A 21,818-nucleotide genomic window follows, 5' to 3' on the forward strand; every position below is an offset into this window, starting at 1 on the left:
ACCCAACCCAACCCAACCCAATCCCAGCCCCCTGGATCGACCCGTAGTAGGCCGCTGGCCGCACCCATCCAGAAGAGAGCGAGTCCAGAAACCAGAATGGAAATGGAATAAAATAAAGAAGGGAACAGACAAAACGCGCAGCATAACCTTTTTGGGTAAATAAGGAGCAATAAGCTCTCGAGATTTCAAAATGACGATGGCATCAATGCTATTTATTACCGTAACAGCTCCAATTATTAAACCCCATTTCCCCACTCCCCCAGGCACAAAAACCTCGCCTCTCCCCCACCCTTGCCCGGTTCCTAATTTTCTCTCTCCTCCCCTTCCCAAAGGTGAAGGGCAGAGCAGGATAAGAAAAAGCCGTAAGAAGAATCCCTTCCTTCCCCCCTTTCCACCCACACTCGCTCATTGCGAAAAATGAGATGAAATCCCGCTCCATCTTCCTCGCTCCTGGCGGCAGCAGCAGCAGCAGCAGGAGTGGCGATGGCAGCAGCAGCGGCAGCAGGATCTTTGGGAGACCCGACGCTTCCTCCACCTCCTCCTCCTCCCCCCACGGAGGTGCCCCAATGGCTGAAATCCCTTCCGTTGGCTCCCGAGTACCACCCCACCCTGGCCGAGTTCCAGGATCCCATCGCCTACATCCTCAAGATCGAGAAGGAGGCGTCGCGGTTCGGCATCTGCAAGATCGTTCCCCCGCTGCCGGCGCCGCCCAGGAAGACGACCGTCGCCAACCTCAACCGCTCCTTCGCCGCCCGCGAGCCCAACCCCAAGAAGCCCCCCACCTTCACTACCCGCCAGCAGCAGATCGGCTTCTGTCCCCGCCGCCCCCGCCCTGTCCAGAAGCCCGTCTGGCAGAGCGGCGAGCACTACACCCTCCAGCAATTCGAGACCAAGGCCAAGCAATTCGAGCGCGCCTATCTCAGGAAGGCGAAGAAGGCCACCTCTAGTTTCCTCTCCCCGCTCGAGATCGAGACCCTCTTCTGGAAGGCCTGTGCCGACAAGCCCTTCTCCGTTGAGTACGCCAACGACATGCCGGGCTCTGGATTTGCCCCCCTCGGGGCCGCGCGACGCTGGCGGGGGTTGGAGGAGGAGGAGGAGGAGGAGGCCGCCCACGTCGGGGAGACGGCGTGGAACATGCGGGGGGTGTCCAGGGCCAAGGGTTCCCTGCTGCGCTTCATGAAGGAGGAGATCCCTGGGGTGACTTCCCCCATGGTGTATGTGGCCATGATGTTCAGCTGGTTCGCTTGGCATGTCGAGGACCACGAGCTCCACAGCTTGAATTACTTGCATATGGGCGCCGGCAAGACGTGGTATGGCGTGCCCAGGGATGCCGCGCTTGCGTTCGAGGAGGTCGTTCGGCTGCACGGGTACGGGGGGGAGGTGAATCGTCTCGGTAAGTACGGGGCTTTTCTTCTCTTTCTTTCAGCTTTACATTCTGCTTCTATCGAATACATTTCACACTTCCACATTTTCATTTCCCTTTCTGGACAACAAGCTTAATTTACTCCAAAAGTCCTTCTTTTGACGATGTGATTCAATTCGTAGACTTGAAGTCATGAACATTCCGTGTGTTGACTTCAGTTTGTTACTGTAGGCAACCAAGCAGGTTTTGAGGTCAAGCTAGTCCTTTTTGTGCGTGGACTCTTGCACCTTAAGGATCATGATTTGTGAGGTCATATTGATGGATCAAGTGTGGTTACACCTGTTTCTTCCATTATGTTTGTCCATTTGCCAACAAAAACTGAGGTGTCTGATGTAAATTGATGGGTGCAAATCTTGATCTAAAGGTAAGTAGTTGGTGGTAACAAATAAGGTGCACTATAAATCCTGAAAATTGTAGCAATTGAAAGAAAGCTTTACCAGTATTAGATCTAAATATGAGCCTGTTGCTGATCTAGTAGTTAGAAAAATCAGCATTGAGAAAACAAAAAAGAAACAAAGTCATCATCTAATTGTTTATAATCATGATTTACTAGTTATTAGGTAAACTCAGGATATTCAATGTTTCTTATCACAAAATTTTACATAAAATCGCTAGCACACGAGTAGCATTCTATAATGTTTAGGATTTTGTTTATAATGATGAATTTTGCTACAAGGGAGTACGCCAAGATGTGCTAAGAATAGTGAAAAGTAACCATCCTTTGGCCCTACATGCACTCATCCTCACCTTTTGTCATGTCATGTCATATATACCCTTTCCCCTTGTACTTAATGTCTTTTTCTCCTTTTATCCTTACATCCTTTTGGATGTATTCTTTTGCCATCAAAGACCCACCTAAATATGTTCTTTTTGTTTTCCTCATAATTTGTGATCATTGCCATCATCATCATCATCATCATCCTTTTTAATCGTAAAGTCATATTCTTTGTCTTCTATGGTTTCAAAACTAGATCAATAATTACGATCCCTATCAATTACAATGTAGCTTTGACAGTCAAATCAGTATATTTGATAGATTATTTTTCACATGATTGTTTTATATACAGTGGCCTATTTTTAAGTTCATGTTGTATTTTCTTTTCAAACTGCTCAATTGTTGTTCAGGTGTCTAGAAGATTAGATAATGAAGAGTTTTTAGCAATTACTTAACCAATTATGAATACTATTGACATTAGCTGTGTAGTGTGAAAAGAATCTTATAAATGAGAATCCAGGTGAAGAAGCTATAGTCATTTCTCTAAGTGTTTGTTTTGCTGAAATTTGCAAGTTGCAACAACAATTGCTTGCAATCACTTTTGTTTTCCCATTCATTCGTTAATCCAACTTAAGTCTGATGTTTGACTCGTTTATGTATAACATTCTGAGGCATCTAAAAGAGAAGGGCTGGTAGTAGTCTTTACAGTCCGTTATTGAGAATTTTAAGTCTTCCTAAATGCCTAAATCAACAAACTGATTGACTTTCAGATATCATTTACAGGTTTGCATATTTTCTCTGAAAATAAATCATGTAATGAGTTTTTTTTGTACGTTTCTTCTTTCTATTCTTCAACCTATATTTCTTTATATTATTGTAATGAAACCCGAATGCCTGCTTTATATTTTTCATGGTATTGGAGTTTGAAGGAACCTAAAATGTTTGGTTGCAGACAATAGAATGCATTGAATTGGTAGCTTATATTGTGTTGGTGTTGGTCGGGTCCGTGGCATTGTGACATGGTATTTGCGTGCATTGACATGCAATGATACATGGCATTGCCAAAATATACAAAACAAGTGACTAAAATAGCTTGCAAGTTTTTTTCCCCTAGTCAGGAGTTTATTTAATTGGCTCAACATCATGAAACCATCTGGAAGTACCCTTCAAGGTCATGCTGGTTTAAGGTAAGAGTTATGAGCAGTTTCTTAGTAGCTGCCGTTTAGGGAATCCTAATGCCCTGTCCTCAAACCCCAGAAACTACTAAAATAACAAACTATGCCCTTTTAATTTGCTTTTGTCAACGTATATATGATAAAGCCCATCTATTCAATTAGGATGCAATATTAATTTTGTTTGTTGCATGAGGTGATGTGTTAGACTGGTCTTTCTTGCTATGAATATTGGCTTTTACAAGTTTATGCTTTTGGTAGACTGGTAGTTGATCAGGAGAACATGTTGTCTAACCATTTGCATATTTGATTGCGTTCATTGCAGTGACTTTCGCATTACTAGGTGAGAAGACCACTGTCATGACTCCTGAAGTACTTATGGGTGCAGGAATCCCTTGCTGCAGGTGATGTTTGTCATATTTACCATTTTTTGTTTAAAATTTTTGATTATCTCTAGTTTTGGCATATATTTTCAAGTTTTTTAAGTATACAAATCCATAACTAATGAGCATACAATCCTTCGTTTCTGCATAGCAGATTGGTGCAAAATGCTGGAGAGTTTGTTGTCACTTTCCCGGGATCTTATCATACAGGATTCAGTCTTGGTAGGCATCTATGACTTGGGATTTTCTTTAGCTATTATTTTTCTTAGAGCAGAACCCTAGTACAGTTGCCCTTTTTGTGCAAATACTCAATATGGATGAATTAATATAGACTCAGAGGATGCATTAGTATCTGGACTCTTTAGTTGTTCAAGGAGTAGAAATTTATGCCAATGATATCCCCAAAATACAAAGAACTGCAGTTTTTATAGCATCCTCTGATTAGCTCCAAACCGACTTCCCGACAATTCCCGTCTTTTGCTGCATTTTACAATTTAACTGATCTCATATCTTATATTTTTTCCATACAAGTGCCTCAGTCGTGCTAAAGGGCGTTTCCCTAGGGATAAAAAAGGTGAAATTTGATGCTAATTTATGATGGAGGGTCAAGTAAGAGTCAAGTGAGAGTTCTTGGCAAGGTTTTTGGTCTTGGTACTAGACACCTACACATGGTACACTGTTGGAGTCTTGAAGATGTGACAGCAGTTGTACCATATTTCAGTACAGTGAGGTACTATATGAGGTTAGTACAGTATGCCTGGTATCGGATGGCATGGTGTTGATGCAGAAAACCTGGACCCTTAGCAACATTTTTACGAGTCTAAGTGTCGAACATCTAGATTTGACCAAGTACCAACATGTTGGGCCTTTTTAACAAAAGGAGTTTATATGTACATCAAGACATGATAGAAACACGCATATATGCACACTTGGTATGATGATATTTATGCACAGAAAGACATAGGAAATAAACATGATAACCATGCATCATGTCTTAAAGAAAGTTAGAGATGTCATGTTTGTATGGTTTTGAGGGTGTGCAAGAGAAGGAAAGGGTGTAAACCATAATATGATAATTAAGACTATGGTAATGACCGTATGAGGATATGATAAGATTATGGGGTGTACTTGAAGAAACAATCTTCATAAGCAGAAGTTTATACATGCAGAAACTTTCTTTTCTTTGCTGACATTATTTGTGCATGCAATTTTTGATGATAACTCTAGGAAAAATAGGAAAACTTTCTTATGAACAAAAATTTGGTGAAAGTTTGGACAAATTTACAACATTCATCATCTGAATTGATACTCCAACCATTCGTGTCATCAAGACTTTATACGAATTTATGATTTACATAAAGCTGCTTTGGTTTGTGCCTGTGATCATGCTGGAACCTTGAGACATTCCTAATTTTTTGTGGTTGGCTTTATGAATGCTTCTCCACCAACTATAATGCATGTCATCTTAGGATTTTGAAATCCACCTCAGATCTTCCATTCATTTTATTTTGTCTTCCTTTCTCTCTTCCTATAGATTGGCACTTGTCGTAAAAGAAGAAACTGGTGTACTTGCTTTCTATAGTAACTTGTGATCTGGAATAAAAAAGAAGTTTGTTGTGTGTGAGTGTAGATTGTATTATCCATATTTGATACTGAAAATATATATGAAATATGACTTGTAAATTGATGAAGATCATGTTTATTGCATGTTTTATATTTGCTTTGCTTTTGCTTTTGCTTTGCTAGTTTTGGAAGATGTTTTTGTTAAGATTTTACATATTTCCATATTTATTTAAATTTTCCTTTCTGTTCTTCATTTCTTTATTTTTTATTTACCATATATATTATCGTTTTGCTGAATATAATGGGGGGACGAAAGTATGAACCAACATAGTTGAATACGCCATTAGATGTTGGAAGTTTCATAGCCACCAGCCATTACGAAAAGGAGAAGATGAAAACTCTAGCTAAATGTCAATTTTACAAACTAAAAAACACTGCTCTATGATCATAGTAATGTTAATGTTATTTCCAATATCTGCAAAGGACATGTCATGCCAATACAATAGGTTTGGAAATATGAGAGCGAATGAGAATGAGGTTGGTGGAGACATGCCAAAGACTGACAATGGAACAAGGGCTTGGTATTTTGGCAAGAGTTGAAGCTTAGGACCTATTATATAGCATGGATTTATGCATAGGTAATTATGTGTCTGTCCTTGAGGTCATTAGGTATTCTTTTGTTGTACAGTTACTAAATGCCTACTCTACCATTGGTTTTCGTCAGTCTGGTTCTTTCATCCAATTGATCCACTATGTCCTGCAAGGTGGATAGCTCTGATTGTATTGTTTAGCTTTCTAGCTGTCTTGGACTTTCATGCAAAAGTGACAAATCAAAGATATTGTAAGTTCGCACAATGTGTTTATATTTAATGTTTGTTCCATCTTGAAGGAAGTTAAATTGAACAGTTTAAACTCAATAAACAGCTAAACTATATTTGTTCGTTAGATAGCAACACTTTATACATTATTCATCACCTTGCTGTCCCTAGTTAATTCAGTCTTACCATGCTTATGAATGTGCACATTTCTATGACTATATTTGATGTCTGACAATGATATTTTGGTCACTCATCTATTAACTTTATTGTAGTCATTTTTCTATTTAATTATAAGGCACTAATTTCATGTTCTGACATTTCAGTCTAATAACTAATATCAGATAATTATTTAGATTCATGAATCATGAAATCTTCTTTCTTCTCATTGGTAGGATTTAATTGTGGGGAGGCAGCAAATATTGCAACTCCTGGATGGTTGAGGGTAGCCAAAGAGGCTGCAATTCGAAGGGCTTCAATTAACTATCCTCCCATGGTGTCTCATTTTCAGCTCCTTTATGAACTTGCACTATCATTGTGTACAAGGTTAGATTTTAGTTGTAGAATTTACTTTGCAAGTTTTGTAGACAAATATGCATTTTAATTATCATTGCAGTTTTGATTGTATGGTCTCTACCTTCCAATTTTGGTTTGATTTTTTGTATCTGAGTCCCTATCTTTATTGGCCTGAGTATTTGATGGTACTGGCAGTACTAGGTTCTCTATCTCTTTATACTGTCCTTTGTTATTAATTGGTGATTATAATAAATATTAAAGGAACAGAGATGTAGAAAGGAGAAAATTACATATAGCTATAGGAAGCAATCACTGGGTATGACTTAGACGTGGCAACTGTGCGAGGACACCTCCACTTTTATGTGTAGTTATGAGTTTAGAAATGCACACATATGAGCCGAAGTATGGGGCTCCAATCACAAATAGGTGCATATCTCCCCTCCATTTTATTTCTGAGATTCTTCACTCCCCTTGTGATCCTGCGTATACTCTCTCTCTCTCTCTCTCTCTCTCTCTCTATATATATATATATATATATATATATGTATATATATATGTATATGTATGTATATATAATACAGTTTGGATGATCCTGCTTGTAGTAGATCCGCTGAACCAAATGCTATGAGTAACATTTCAAGTACTATCTTTGACGCAAAATCTAAATCCAGCTTGAACTTAAACTTTTGGTGTAAAGATGCAAGACCTTACGCAGTCATCATGGCCACTTAGTGAGCTTGTCTCGTTTCCTTTATCCAGTGCCCCTTTTCTTCTTTCCCTAACCAATTATATCTTCCCTTGTCTATGTGCATTGTGCGTGCCTGTTTCTCTTCACCAGATTGTTGATCAACCAAAAAGCACTATATAAGAATAGACAATAGCAGACATCATGAAGAAACAAAATATAAATTCTCTATTTCCATATTTATATAAAATAGAAAGGAAGTTAATTTTTTATTAGGAACAGTACATAGAACTTGAAAACATGCTAATTTTTTCAGAATTTAAACAGGTATTTTTTTTAGAACTTAAAATTTCAATGTATTTGAAGGATATAATGTAGTATTTTTGTTAAGTTTTGATAAGTATTAGAAAATAATCCTGATGAACCTCAAAGCTAAGAAGAAGTGCAAAAAAATGTATGTATACCACATTTTGAATAATAAATACGAGAAAGTACACTTACCACTGTCCAACTGCCTTCATGTTTCACCAAGATTAGGATGTGAGCGTCATATCATTCTCCATTTTGTTGGCAATGTATAACTATTTTGTTGGAGAGGAAAATATGTTTTGAGGTTTAGCTTCTAGAATTCCACACAAGATTCTCTACAAACAAAAAGTTCCGGTAATAATATTATACAAAACAATAGGCATATCCAATATAGCCACATTGTGGAGTGTTTAAAAGAGTCAAACCTTTAACGGTTAAAAACATGTCATTTTTCCCTAATAAAGCCATTCTCTGTAGTTTATAATTTTTAAAAACGGTTTTAGCTAGCATATCTTTAAATATTGTGTTCAAAGGGTTTTGCACTTTTCTTTGCCAACCTGTATCAATTATAGTTGTGGTATGGTTCGGTCAGCATACCTTGTCAAGCACTAACTGATACTCACACAATAGACAATAACTGAAATCTTAATTTGGCCAGCTACTTGTAGGGGTTTGAGTTAGCTTTAAATTGAAGGTTGTTTGTGTGCTATAATATTAATTTGTATGGTTGAGTCGGAGATTTTCTCTGCAGAAATGAGAGCTACACCCAGACATTGAGTAACCCAATCAAATGAGTTGTGAACTTTTACATAATAATGCATTTGAGATCACAAATTTTCAGAAATCCTGAAATTGTTTTGATGGATTTCTGATTTGAACTTCAGGAGTTGTATATGAAATAACAATATAAATCAATTGGCATAATATGGTCCAATTGATTGTTTTGTGATTTGAAATCTAGGTTCTGGTTTTGGTTTTCAGCCAAGGCCAACAAAATCTTTCAATAATTTTAGCTCTGGATTTAGTAGTTTGCTTTTGTAACTAACTAAAAACAAATAATACAAAGAAAAAAAAGCTAGAAAAGGTGTCACCCAGGGAAGCAAATCAGAAAAGAATACTAGCTAAATAAAAGTTTAGGTGAAGTTAGTTCAGAACCTTCTAAAAAAGTTTTATGAAATTGTTGAAAATTGATATGAGTCCGCAAGTAGAAAATTTACAAGAAAATACACATTAAAAATAAGAAGACATCATTTAAAGCAAAACATTTATTTATTAAAAAAATTTAAATCAAGTATATGCATTTATTGTTGGAGTAACATCTACTATCCTCAAAACATATTTTTCTATAAGAATCTTAATTTTCCCATGCAATTTGTTTTCAAAGTCAAGAAAACCCTAATTTTTCTTCTGATTAATAATTTTCTTTTATTAAAACAACAATACTTAAATTTGGTGATTTGAGTAATAACAAACTTGCTTATCAATATTTTCAAAATTGTATTCATGAAAAAATAAAAACTAAAATTACATTTGTTAATTTGATCATAAATGTTTCTTGATATGCAGACTTTGTAAAATATAAATAAACTTCTGAGGTTTTGCTTACTCAGCAAAAATTTTGTAATACTAATTATGAAATAATTAAACAAATCTACTTTCTCTCTTAATTTCACAAAGCATCTGATTCATATACTTAAGTTTGATCTTAGGAAATGCTTTGAAAAATCCAAAGACTTGATCAATCATGATCAATTCAACAAAAAAAAAAAGCAAAAATTGACCAAAATATGAAACTGAAAACCTGTATCTACATTTGATAGGACCATTTGATCTCTGTTTGTTACAGCTGAAGATGTCTGAAACCATGGTACTTTACAGAACTAAGACCCGAACTAACCAAAGTTGCATAGTTGGTAAAACCTGAAACTTTGGCTTCAGCCTAAAACCTTGATATTCATTCATTGTCTAGGCTTACCTTTTAATCACTAAACATATGTTTTCTGTTTATTGTCTTATATATATATATATATATATATATAGTATGGTGCTTCATTCATGACACTTGTTTATGATCAGATCATTAAACTGCTGCAGCTAATAACTAAATGTTCCATTTCATGTGTTTTCACATGCTTCTTATTGCTCAAGTTACAATATATGGGCCCATAAACATTACAAAGTTACATTACAAAGTTAAATCTACATATCGCTTAGGGCTCATTTTTTGATGGGTAAATATCATGAGAAAGTTGGTCAACTTTCCTATTGAGCAACTTACCCATGTTCTTGCGCTTTTCAAGATAGGTAAGTTACTTCCCATGGATAGCATTTATCCATAAAATGAAGGAAAAATCTTATCCGAGAGGTGGCTAAATCATTTTTTCGTTAGCCAGTAAAGTAGATATTTAATTTTATTCCTGAGATGCCTCATCCTCATTTCCGATGCCTCTATTATTCAATGCCCAATAACTTGGTCATCTACTTTCTTCAAAACTAACAAGCATGAAGGGTATTATGGAAAATATGGATAAATTTTAGCAACTTATCCAGAAAAGTAGTAATGCAAAAGAATATGGGTAATGGATTCTGAAGCTACTTTTCCATGCGTAAAAGAATATGGATAAATTATTTTTTTGTCTAAATATTGTCCAAAAAATATTTATCTTGGAAAATTAGATTCCCAGTAAATTTTACCCACAAAAGACCGGACCCTTAATTAATATTTTCACTGTTTTAAAATGAAATACTATTGGTTTACCCTCAACTAAAAAAATGTGGGGAGGGAGACCTACTTCACTGTCATAGTTCAAACTCATGGTGACCATGGAATAATCCTTTGAGTTCTCGCTCTGGTTTGAAAAGAGTCTGCACAAGAGGGAAAAAAGACGGTTGCATTCATCTCCAAGGCACAAAATGCCATAGGGTCAAATTATAATAAAAACCAGTTTGTTTATGTCATATTAATATCCATATGTGCATTTCATGTTCAATAAATGCACGTGGTATAAAATCTACCTTATGCCTCTTCTAGAATGTTTGTGGAGACTAATATGTTTATTGATCTTGCTGAACTTTTGTATAAATTTTAAAACTAACTTCTTATATTACTCTCTGAAGCAATTTCATTGGATCACATGACATACCATATGGTTATAATTTCATGATCTCTCCATATTATTGGCTCAATCCTCAAACAACTTTTACAAACCAATTTGATTCGAAGCAGTAGCCTAAGTTTTTGCTCTTGCAACTCTGGGATTTTCCTAGTCACCACAAACCTTTCTCTGACAAATCAGTAATATCTTTTTTTTTTTTTTGTTTCTTCACCTCACCAACTTTTCTTTGATCTTTTTCATCCATATAACCAAACTGCTCTCTTTTTTTTTTTTTTGCTTTCCGTACCGCTCCAACTAACAGTCACTTTAGCATTGATTTGGATTGTCATAAGAAGGACATGCACAATTAGCTGCTGTATGTTTTGTCCTGGATCATCTATTATTATTTTTTAAATATTTTGACTTGAGAGGCATACAATCTTCCTTTTTTTTTTTTTTTTGTTGGTGGGGGTGGGGGGCTGTTTGGCACCCCCGCACATGTGCTGGCACAGCCACCAGCACTGGCCCTTAAATCCTGGCATATAATAAGTACATCTTTTGGGAACTGAATGCATCTCTGTGAACATCATTTATGTGCATAGTTGTCACTCTCTTTGGCATGTTAATTATACATTATATTTTAACAGCACCCGAAGTTATTTGTTTTGTCAAAACATGTGGTTTTTCTGCTCTATATCTTTTGCCTATGACATTTTGTTGGCTCCACATGGTCCTGCTGTCATGGAATAGCTAGTGTCAGTTTGCTTTTCAGTTTGATTCACTTAAAAGCTGTTGAAAATATGGGATCTTTTTGCAATGCTGTGTTATTTTGAATATCAACGAAATTGTTGTCTTTTTTGCCCTACTAAGTCAGGCTTCCAAAAAAAGAATCTAGATGTTTTAATTATCTTCGGTTGTTAATGTAATAAGAACGGGCTTTCTTTCTTTTTTCTTTTAGGATGCCCAGGGGCAGCAGAAGTGAACCACGAAGTTCTAGACTGAAAGATAAAATGAAAGGAGAAGGAGAAGAGATTGTCAAGAACATATTTGTTCAGAATGTGATTCAAAATAATCACCTACTTAGTTTTCTTCTTGATAAAGGATCTTCCTGCATAGTTCTTCCACAAGATGCACCCGAGAGTCCTTTATGTTCAAATGCACTTGTCAGATCTCAAGTAAAGGCAAAACCAAGATTATCACTTGGTTTATGCAGTCACCAGGAAGCAGTGGAAGCATCAAGACTTTTGCCTTCTGATGATATCACACCAGGCTGGAGTGCAGGGAGGAGAGACATGAGTGGTTTATGTTCACTTAAACGAAATTCTATATCTGTTTCCCAAGGAAAGATGATTACATCAGCAACATGCGGCAGATTTGGTGCTGCTGATTTCTACTCTTCTTCAGACTCACAGAATGAGGAAGGTGAAAAAGAAGGTACATTCCAAGGTGATGGGCTACTAGATCAAGGACTATTGGCATGTGTTACATGTGGAATTTTGAGCTTTGCATGTGTGGCTGTCATTCAACCAAGAGAAGCAGCAGCGAAATACCTTATGTCTGCTGATTGTGGTTTCCTTAGTGGTCATATTAATGGTTCTGGAGAAGTAAGTGGTATCAATAAAGATGCAAGCAGGCAGGCAGATGATTATAATTTGGTTTCAGGTTCAGGTAAGATCCAGCATTGGAATACATTATGCCTGTTCTCTCTCTTTCTCTCTGATAACATTCATACTTGTGGATTTATTCAATGGACATCTATCTCTTAATAGCATTCATCAAGATTTATAATAATATCCATCGTTCTATTTAATAGTTTATATCTGTCAACATTTTTAAGAAGTTATTTCCATGCTTACCTAATTTTGATTTCACTAATAAAATGCAAAGAGTATCAAGATAATTGTAATGAAATCACATTAGATTAATTGTTCAAATTTGCCGAGACATGTATTACATAATCCTGGTGCGCTTCACATGTGGCCTCTTTCTGTCTTGTCAATCAGCATATATTAACGGAGGATGAGCATCTGGGACTTCTGAATTGTCATTATTGGTCAGATGAATGGTCTTTTTTTTTTTTTTTTTTTTTTCTTTTTTTTTTTCCGGGTATGTTCTATGGTTATTCTCTTTGTTGTTTCTTATAAAAGGCATAAATACCATAAGTTAAATTTTTGTGCTGCATTATTTCAAATGTTTTCTGTTTCTAAACATATTACAATGATTTTTATGCCCTTATGCTTGTTGATGGTTTTCTTTTAGAAATAGAGATTCTTGGTGTACAAGTCATTTTTATGTCTTAGTTTTGTATATTGAACAAGACTTAAAAAGGATATATCAAAGTTGACAGGTCAGGTAGTCAACTGGTGGTTTTGGAGTGACAGTGGGTTGGTGGTGGCTAGATGCAGACCCCTGCTCACTTTGGGAACCAGCTAGAAGATTGAGAGAAAAAGATAGAAAAATGCTGCTAGGAACACAAAGGCCCAGTTGGGAGAGGAAATTAAGATTTTGAGTATAAATAGGCTTTATTCTAGGTGGCGTTAAAAAAGTGTATGTTTAATTGGGATTGGTCCTTATTTTGTTTGGGATTAAAGCTTTTATTCCACGTAATGATTGTGGTTTTTTTCTTTTTGGGGGTTGGATGCATCTTGAGGATAAGAAAACAATATTTAAATAAAATTTGAGGATAAGTACCAAAGAGGTGAAGTTTTCTAAACTTGGCCCCTGCAATACCAATTATTCTCCATTTTGGTTGCAATATAGATTGTTTTGGGGAATAATTGAAATATTATTATGATAATGAATGATAAAAAAAATAAAGAAGGCAAGAAATTACAATAGCTTCGTTTGTATTGCATAAATATGTTGTAAGGCTAAACTTTTCTAATATTAGCATAAAATGTTGTGATTGAATAAATATCATAGAGTTATTGTATATACATAATAGCATATTGTTTTTAATATATTCAAAATAAATTACAGAAAATAAGTTCTTTATTTTACTGCTATTTGATATTATTATATGTTAAGATACATATATTAATTTTATAAAATATATAATATTATATAATTTATTAATTATTATAAAATATAAATGCTTTGTTATTTTATAATATATGTATACAGTGTAAAACAATTTATTATGTTACTCATCATAATGTGTGCTACGTCCATTAGAATGGTAGGGAAAATTTGGCTGTCTTATGATAGAAGAGGATGAAGCTAGTGAGATTCTGCGCATTATAATTAAGTAAATTATGAATTGTCATGGCATGTATTAGATAAAAAGCTTGTACTTATTCATAATGATTATTTAAATGAAAAATTGGCCAAGTTCCATAACATAAGTTTGATAGTTCATATAATTGCAGATTAATTGACATCAACTAAGTTCCGGAGACAAATTTTTCAAAGTGCACCAAGGTATATAATAGTCATATCTGTTATCTTCATCTTCTATCTTCTCCAATCATGTATTATGATATTCTTATATGTCAAAGAAAGCAAGTCATTCACATGTGACTTTTGTGGCTTGGCTGGTTGTCACTAATCATTATCATACATGTTTGAGTTACATAACTGAAAGAAAGTGCCTAAGTACTATGAACATTTTGAAGACCCATGCAAATATAATATCAAATTCAGTCATCCATAATTTCGTTATCCATTGTATGTTGGCATGTATTAGAAAGTAGTAACAACTAACAACGTACACTATGGTAGGATCACCTATCACTATTAGTAATATCTGAAGTATAAGAAAATATTTGCACCATATTAGATGTAAATTTTGCAAAGTGCTACATATAATGTCTGCAGATCCATCATCACCAATCCATCCCTCACCTTGATGAAGCATGGAGATGGAGCTGCTGTCCATGATGTTCAACAAATTGAAGCATTGTGGTCATATTTAAAGTTACCTCTCCTTGACATTTAATGTTGGATCTAGCTTGTGAAGTACTAGATCCTCCATTCTTGCATTTCATATATTAGCCAGTAATACGATCATGTAAACCACCAACACACCAACCTTGGGTTATATCAACAGAGATGACCAAGAGGCTTTGTGATGGGGAAATTATTAGATGAAGAAGTCTTGTCAGCAGTCAGTACCTCCCAATTGTACTGTTTTCTATATAACATACAACGTCAATTATGTAAGCAACTCATGCTGTTGGATTCACCTTTTATTCTGTTCACAGAACCACTTGCTTGTTTGTTCTGGGAGAAAACTTGCAAGGTGATTTGTCAAAAAAAAAAAAAAAGCTTCATGATTTATGATTTCAAGTTGTTGCTTTTATATGAATATTGCTGGGGGAAATATTGATGGAAGACTCATAGTTCTTTCAGCAGAAGAAAGAGTTTGAGATATGACATATTCTCAACATTTTAGATCTTTTGCTGAGTTTAGAGTTTGCAATATGACATAAGTTTCCACATCTTAGCTCTTTTGCTGAGTTCAAAGTTTGGACTTTCAGACAGTTTTTTCTTGCGTGTCTGCAATGGTCATGCAATATATATATATATATATTTTTTCTTTAATAGTGAATCGAGCATGTATTTCTAAGAATTGTCTGTCTCTGTCTTCTGTTTTTCAGTGGTTTAATGTGTTTCTTAGATGAAAAATTGCATATCATTTTTTTCCCCTTATTTCCTAAGTACTTAACCCTGTGCAGGACAAATAGGAAGGCATACTGAAAATACAGTGGATGATTACTGGGTTCATTGTAACACATATTCAGGACAGGTTTCAGAACAGAGTGTCGAAGTCTTTTCTGATAATACAGGCCAGAGAGGCATCTCTGCACTTGATCTTCTAGCTTCTGCCTATGGGGATACGTCAGACACTGAGGAAGAAGCTTTGCATGCGAAATCTGATTGTACTGATGAAAATGATGTTAAAGACTTCCCATCTTCAGCTAAACCAATCGAACATCCAAACTTTGCCATTGAATTGCCAAACTTATGTTCAAGTAAGGATTCACAGAAGGAGACAGATTTGTCCTTCATTGGAGCAGACTGCCAAAATGGAACATGTGCTCAAAATTCTTATAATAATGTTGGTCCAGATGATCCAGATGGACCGACAAATGTTAGTGCTGGTGAGAAATGCCAGCTTAAATGGGAGTTCTGTGGCAGTAATCAGCCAGAAAATGTAAAATCTGCTGGAACAGATAGTTTAGATGATAATAGGAAAGTCACTACCTCTAATAGTTCTATAAAATCAATGGAGGAACCAACAGATTTTAGTTACAGGGAAGTGGATGATGGTTGTCGTGCTACTGAAACTGCTGACAACCAGCAGGGCAACATGAAGATGGGAAACGCGTCTTTTGGTTCTGAAGATCTCTCCGTTCAACCTGATGTCTGCTGTGACTTATCTGAACCAACAAAAGGTACTGCTATAACAACGCAATCAATAAATGTTCATACTAAAATGATGAATTCAGGCATACCAGCCATGCGAAGATGTGACAAAGATTCTTCTAGAATGCATGTTTTTTGTCTTGAACATGCTGTGGAGGTTGACAAGCAACTTCAGCCGATAGGTGGTATGCATATTATGCTCTTCTGTCATCCAGGTGAGTTCTGGAATTGTTTATTCATACATTTCTGTGATTGGTGGTGCCAAGTTAACATTTTAAAATTTTCTGTTATTCTTGGTTCTGTTTTACTTTTATGCTTCTATATTCATATATTTGCATCACTGCTTCTATATCATTTTTTTTTTGTCATGTTCTCCCTTCAAAGTCGTTCCATTTTCTGGTTACATGTATGCGTTTAACTGCATAAATTGGCAAAAGAGTTGGTTTTCACAAGTGAATATGGATGTTATGATCTGCTGTATTGTGCAAAAACTTTTTGTGATCTTATGTTGAATAATTATGAGTTCTCTATATTTATTTGGCTATAAGTCATTCTTGTGTGAGAAATGGAAAGACACCTGTTGTTGACATGATTTATTTATTTTTTGTCAAGTAAACTGGCTCATTTGTGATGCATAATGAGGAGTTTGTAGGCAGTTATGATTGCCTTAAAGTGGTGGTCAGGAGGAACTTTGCCACAGCTCTAAAATTTAGTTCCTGCTAGATCTTAGATATGAGAGGATTTGAAGACTTTTAAATGCTTTTTCTGATAAATTTAGGCCATATTAGATTATTAACATAGGTCAACAGAACATAAATTTGGTGAAACCTGAAAAAGGGAACCTGTAAAAGTAGATGCCATAGTTTCTTTACTCCTGCACACCTTGGCATAGGAACTACTTCTGTGGTTACATCTATAACTGAAAGAGATTTGTTCCAATGATATGTTTTTGTAATGACCCGGGACCTCACCTAGAAAAACTAGCTAAAAGATATATTTTGGGTTTCTTTTGGCTGCTCAAGTATCTAAGATCTTTCCGGTGCACAATTGATATGGGACTAAACACACACACCCTCATGGGTGCTCACATGCTCTCCTTGTTTAAGCCTTGGCTTCCTTGCTAGAGGAAGGGTCCAATTAGAAACACCATGACTAGCTCATGACCAGCCTGGAAAGGGCTTGTGTTATAGTGTCTCCTAGTCCATGTGGACCTTGATCTAGTTGGCGATACCATTTGTAATGACTCGCAACCTTACAAAAGAAAAAAAGCAAGCTGGAACTTATACATTAGGCTCTTTGGATATTATTAAATGCCCAAGATCTTCCCAGCGCATAAGTTATTTAGGACTAGGTACACCCACATGGGTCTTCTCACTGCTTATATTATTTCTGTATCTGGCTATAGCATCTGTCATAACTCAGGAACTTACCTTTTTTTGTACAGTATATTTCCAAGTTATCTTGCATACCTTCGTGACTTTTTTTCATGTTTCGTGAAGTCCAAATAGGATTCATAACTGGAATGCATAGGAAATCTAATTTTCTCATATATCTGGTTGGTAGAACAGGCATCTGAAAATTAGTTCAGGTTTGGAAGATTTTCATCCCCACGAACAATAAGGGCCAACTTCTCGGCTGTCTTAAAGAAGAAAAAAAAAATGCCTGAAAGATGAAGATTGAAACAATCTTTTATTGTATGAGATGGGAGTTGCCTTAGTGGCTATACCCCCCAACCTGGCAATCAGAGGTTCTTGTATGGTATATATCCTAGAATTTAATTCGTATAATACCGGTGGGTTCATATAATTCGGTAAATGATATAGTATAAAGGCTTTATGTTTGCTTTTAATAACCCTTATGATCCTAATGGTTCGTTGAACCAGTATCAGAGGGAGTACCGGCTAATGGCCGGTCCGGCACGGTATGGATCCGTACAATGCCATTTTGGGGCATACCAAGATAAGGAAAGCCAGAGAGAGGGGGAGGGGGAAAGGTGAGAGGAAAGGCAACAAGGGAGGGAGAGGGAGGAGAGGAGGGAGGCTGGGAGAGGGAGAGAGAGAGGGGGGTTGATAGAGGTTGAGGGAGAGGGCTTGAAAGCCCTCGTTGTTGGTGGTGGGGGGCTCAAAAGAGAGAGAGCTCGGAACCCTAACCCTAACCTTATGCGAGAGAGAGAGGGAGAAAGGGAAGGGGATGCGGGTAGGAGGAGGATGAGTAGCATCAACAGTCTCGAGCACGTAAGGCGAGGGACATTTGAGAGAGCCATTGACATGAGTGAAGGGTGGCTCGTTTGAGTCTCGAACCATTGATGTGGGTGTTGGGGCGCAAGAGGGGGATTTATTGAGCAAATCACCCCATCTCGATTTAGTAGTGCAAAATCGAGTCGGAGTCGAGCTTGTTAGGAGGGTTTAATAACATGAGGCGAGGGTTTTTTTTTTTGGGTGGTGGGGGGGGGGTGGTGTTGAATTGATTTAATAGCTGGAATCGTGCTGGTCCTTGAGTAGTCCAGTTTGGTATGCCTCGAGCCGGTTGGTTCAGCATGATTTGGCCGACATTGTTCTTTTTTCAGTAGGTGTCTTATCCAAAGTTTATTTTTAAAGAACAAACTCAAAAATAGAATCATTTATGCTCCATGACCCAAATTAATGAGGGAAGAGGGGTGTGGTATTCAATTACTTACGGGACTTGAGGATGGTTGAACAACCTACAGGATATACTTGTGATCTTTTTTTATCTTTCCTTTCAAAATTTGACAAGCGAACCTCCATGTTATGCATCAAGCACTTGCTATATCAGTTTTTTCCTTCTAGAAATTTGAAGGTGCTTCATTAATATTGTTCACTGAATGACCTAAACTGAGAAGTAGACATGTACTTCCCTTTCGCTGCCTTTGCTTCCTATACTCTAATCTGCATGTTTCTTTTCCTGAATAAAGTTCCTTTTGCTGGTGCTTTAATTGAATGCTGACATATGTAGCTTCCTCTTGGTAGAGAAAGAAGTCATGCTAGGTTTGTTGCTGAATTCATTGACTTGCAGTCATCAACTTAATCCATAATCCTTATATGCATAAATACCTTATAGAAGATATACATTTTCTTGGAAGGCTTTAGCATGCTGTCCGTATCTCACCAAATATGCTAAAGTGTCGTTTGGCATCATTTCATTTTTTTTTAATTTTTGAAAAACAGAAAAATTAAAATTTTGTTTTTTATTTTTTAATTTATAAAATATAATATATTTGGTACAGTCAATTATTTTTTAAAAATAAATATATTGATGGTGATGGGCATGGTGTTAGTTTGTAGAGGTAGTGGAGATGATGATGATGGTAGTAATGTGTGGAGGAGATGAGGTAGTGATGGGGGTGGTGGCGGTGATAGTGGCGGCGGCAAGGGCACTAAAGATGTGGCAAAGGCAACAATTATGGTGTGTATGGTGCATGTGGTGTGGTGGAGGTGGTGATTGTAGCGGCAGTGGTGATGGAGGTCCTAGTGATGCGGCGAAGGTGGTTACGATGGTAGGGACAGCGGTGGCGGTGGTGAGAGTGGCAATGACAGCAATAATGGTAGCAGCGGCAGTGGTGGCAGCTAAGGTGGCGGTGGTGGTGGTAAAAGTCATGAGTTTTTGTTTTTGAAAATATTGAAAGTAAAGTTTTTTTTTAGAAACAATGAAATGGGTGACTTTTAAAAAGCAGAAAATAAAAACACTAATATTAAACCTGCCGTTTGTTTCTATTTCCGTAATTTTGTTTTTAAAATTAAAAAAATGAGAAATGAAAGCAATGCCAAACAGGCCCTCATCATGTAGATATCCATTTTTCATTGAGCATTCGTTTGCGTGTGAAAAGTCTTGGATTTGACAAAATTACAGGAAGAGTGGTTATGATGATGTTGCTTATGGCTTTTTCTTCCCCATTTTGTGGTCTATTTTGTTGAAAAACAATATTCAGTTCAAGATTTGACTGCATTCTGTATTATGATAAGACTATAATGGCATGCATGCAAGTCTCTAATTGAGTGATTTTGTCCCCTGCTTTTGAGCTGCTGAATATACACGCATCTTTTAGTCAGGTGATGGATATACTGTCTTCATTTTCTCTTGTAAATCTTGTTCTTCCATGTATTTGGATCTTATACCTGACCAGCCTAAAACTCTGTCCAGACTATCCTAAAATAGAAGCAGAAGCAAAACTCTTGGCAGAAGAGTTGGGATTTGATTATTCTTGGAAGGATGTGCATTTCAAAGAGGCCACAGAGGAAGAACAAGAGAGATTCGGAGCAGCCTTGGAAGATGAGGAAGCTATACCTGTAAACAGTGATTGGGCTGTGAAATTGGGCATTAACCTATATTACAGTGCCGGTCTTAGCAAGTCTCCCCTCTATAGCAAGCAGATGCCATACAATGCAGTCATATACAAGGCATTTGGATGCAATTCCCCAGGCAACTCCCCGGCAAAGCCAAAGACTTCTGGGAGGAGACCAGGCCGGCAGAAGAAAATAGTTGTTGCTGGTAGGTGGTGTGGGAAAGTTTGGATGACAAATCAGGTCCATCCATATCTAGCTCATAGAAATGAAGCTCAAGATCATGATCATGTGGAACAACTCTACTCCCAAGGCACTGGTCAAAAGCCAAAAGTTAAGACATATACTAAGGATGCACCTTCTGAAAGGAATCCATCAGCTAGCGATGGAACAGCTGCAAGAAAATCTGGAAAGAAGAGAAAGAAACCTCTGAGGAAGGCAAGCAAGAAGAAACCCAGACACACCCAAATAGATAAGTCAGAAGCTATGGAAGATGTGCCCGAGACTTCCTCATCACCATGTGGAAGGGTTCTGCGAAGCAGCCATTCTAAGCAAGCTGTGATCGCTAACCGGAAAAAGTTTAATCTGAAAGATGAAGCTGAAGGAGGACCGAGCGCACGACTCCGAAAACAGACATCAAAGGCCATGGAAGAGGTCAAGACTAAATCAGCAAGCAGGAAGCAGGCTAGACAGAGAAAAGCAAAGAAAGCACAGGCTACAAATCCTGTGACCAAGGATGAGGATGGGGAATATATATGTGATATTGAGGGGTGCTCAATGAGCTTTAGTACAAAACAAGATCTGTCTTTGCACAAGCGTGATATCTGCCCTGTCAAAGGGTGCGGGAAGAAGTTTTTCTCGCACAAGTATCTGGTGCAGCATAGGAAGGTGCACATGGATGATCGCCCACTTGAGTGCCCGTGGAAGGGTTGCAAGATGACATTCAAGTGGGCATGGGCAAGGACAGAGCATATAAGGGTCCACACTGGTGACCGGCCCTATGTGTGCCGAGAACCAGGGTGTGGTCAGACATTCCGGTTTGTGTCAGATTTCAGCCGTCATAAGCGCAAGACAGGTCATTCGGTAAAAAAGGGCAGGAGATGACTGGCAGGAACTTGATAGTCTTTCTGATCTTGGAAAGGTGGGAGGTTTGCAAATTGTCATTTGCAAATGCCTATTAGTAGGAGATTAGGATAGGTTAGCAACCTCACTGTATTCTTCTTGTCATGTTAACACTAATGTCATATTGCCTGGTCTCCATTGGGCCCAATCATTTGTACTTTAATTCTTAGTGATTTGCTTTTTGAAACAAACTGAAATTGTCCAAGATAGACGCTGAACTCAAGGTGACTTGCACATTTTTGTGACTTGGCATGCATAGCCTATACGGTGGGTGGAAAAGGTCTGCATTCTTATACTGGGTAGGCATAGGAGCTGCCTTAAATCTATGAACATGCAGATAGTGCTCAGGATATTA

General features: G+C 37.2%; 1 protein-coding gene across 1 annotated transcript; it reads left to right on the forward strand.

The window, feature by feature from the left end:
• The first annotated feature begins 256 nt into the window (after nucleotides 1-256).
• LOC105052982 (lysine-specific demethylase JMJ705) lies at nucleotides 257-21,708 on the forward strand. Its single transcript, XM_010933971.4, has 7 exons — nucleotides 257-1,393; nucleotides 3,636-3,714; nucleotides 3,848-3,915; nucleotides 6,467-6,617; nucleotides 11,635-12,344; nucleotides 15,353-16,258; nucleotides 20,202-21,708. The coding sequence occupies exons 1-7, from the start codon at nucleotides 484-486 to the stop codon at nucleotides 21,443-21,445; spliced, it is 4,068 nt and encodes a 1,355-aa protein (XP_010932273.1). The 5' UTR covers nucleotides 257-483; the 3' UTR covers nucleotides 21,446-21,708.
• Nucleotides 21,709-21,818: the final 110 nt, after the last annotated feature.

This window comes from Elaeis guineensis, chromosome 10, assembly GCF_000442705.2.
Source record: "Elaeis guineensis isolate ETL-2024a chromosome 10, EG11, whole genome shotgun sequence".
NCBI classification, from domain to species: Eukaryota; Viridiplantae; Streptophyta; class Magnoliopsida; order Arecales; family Arecaceae; genus Elaeis; species Elaeis guineensis.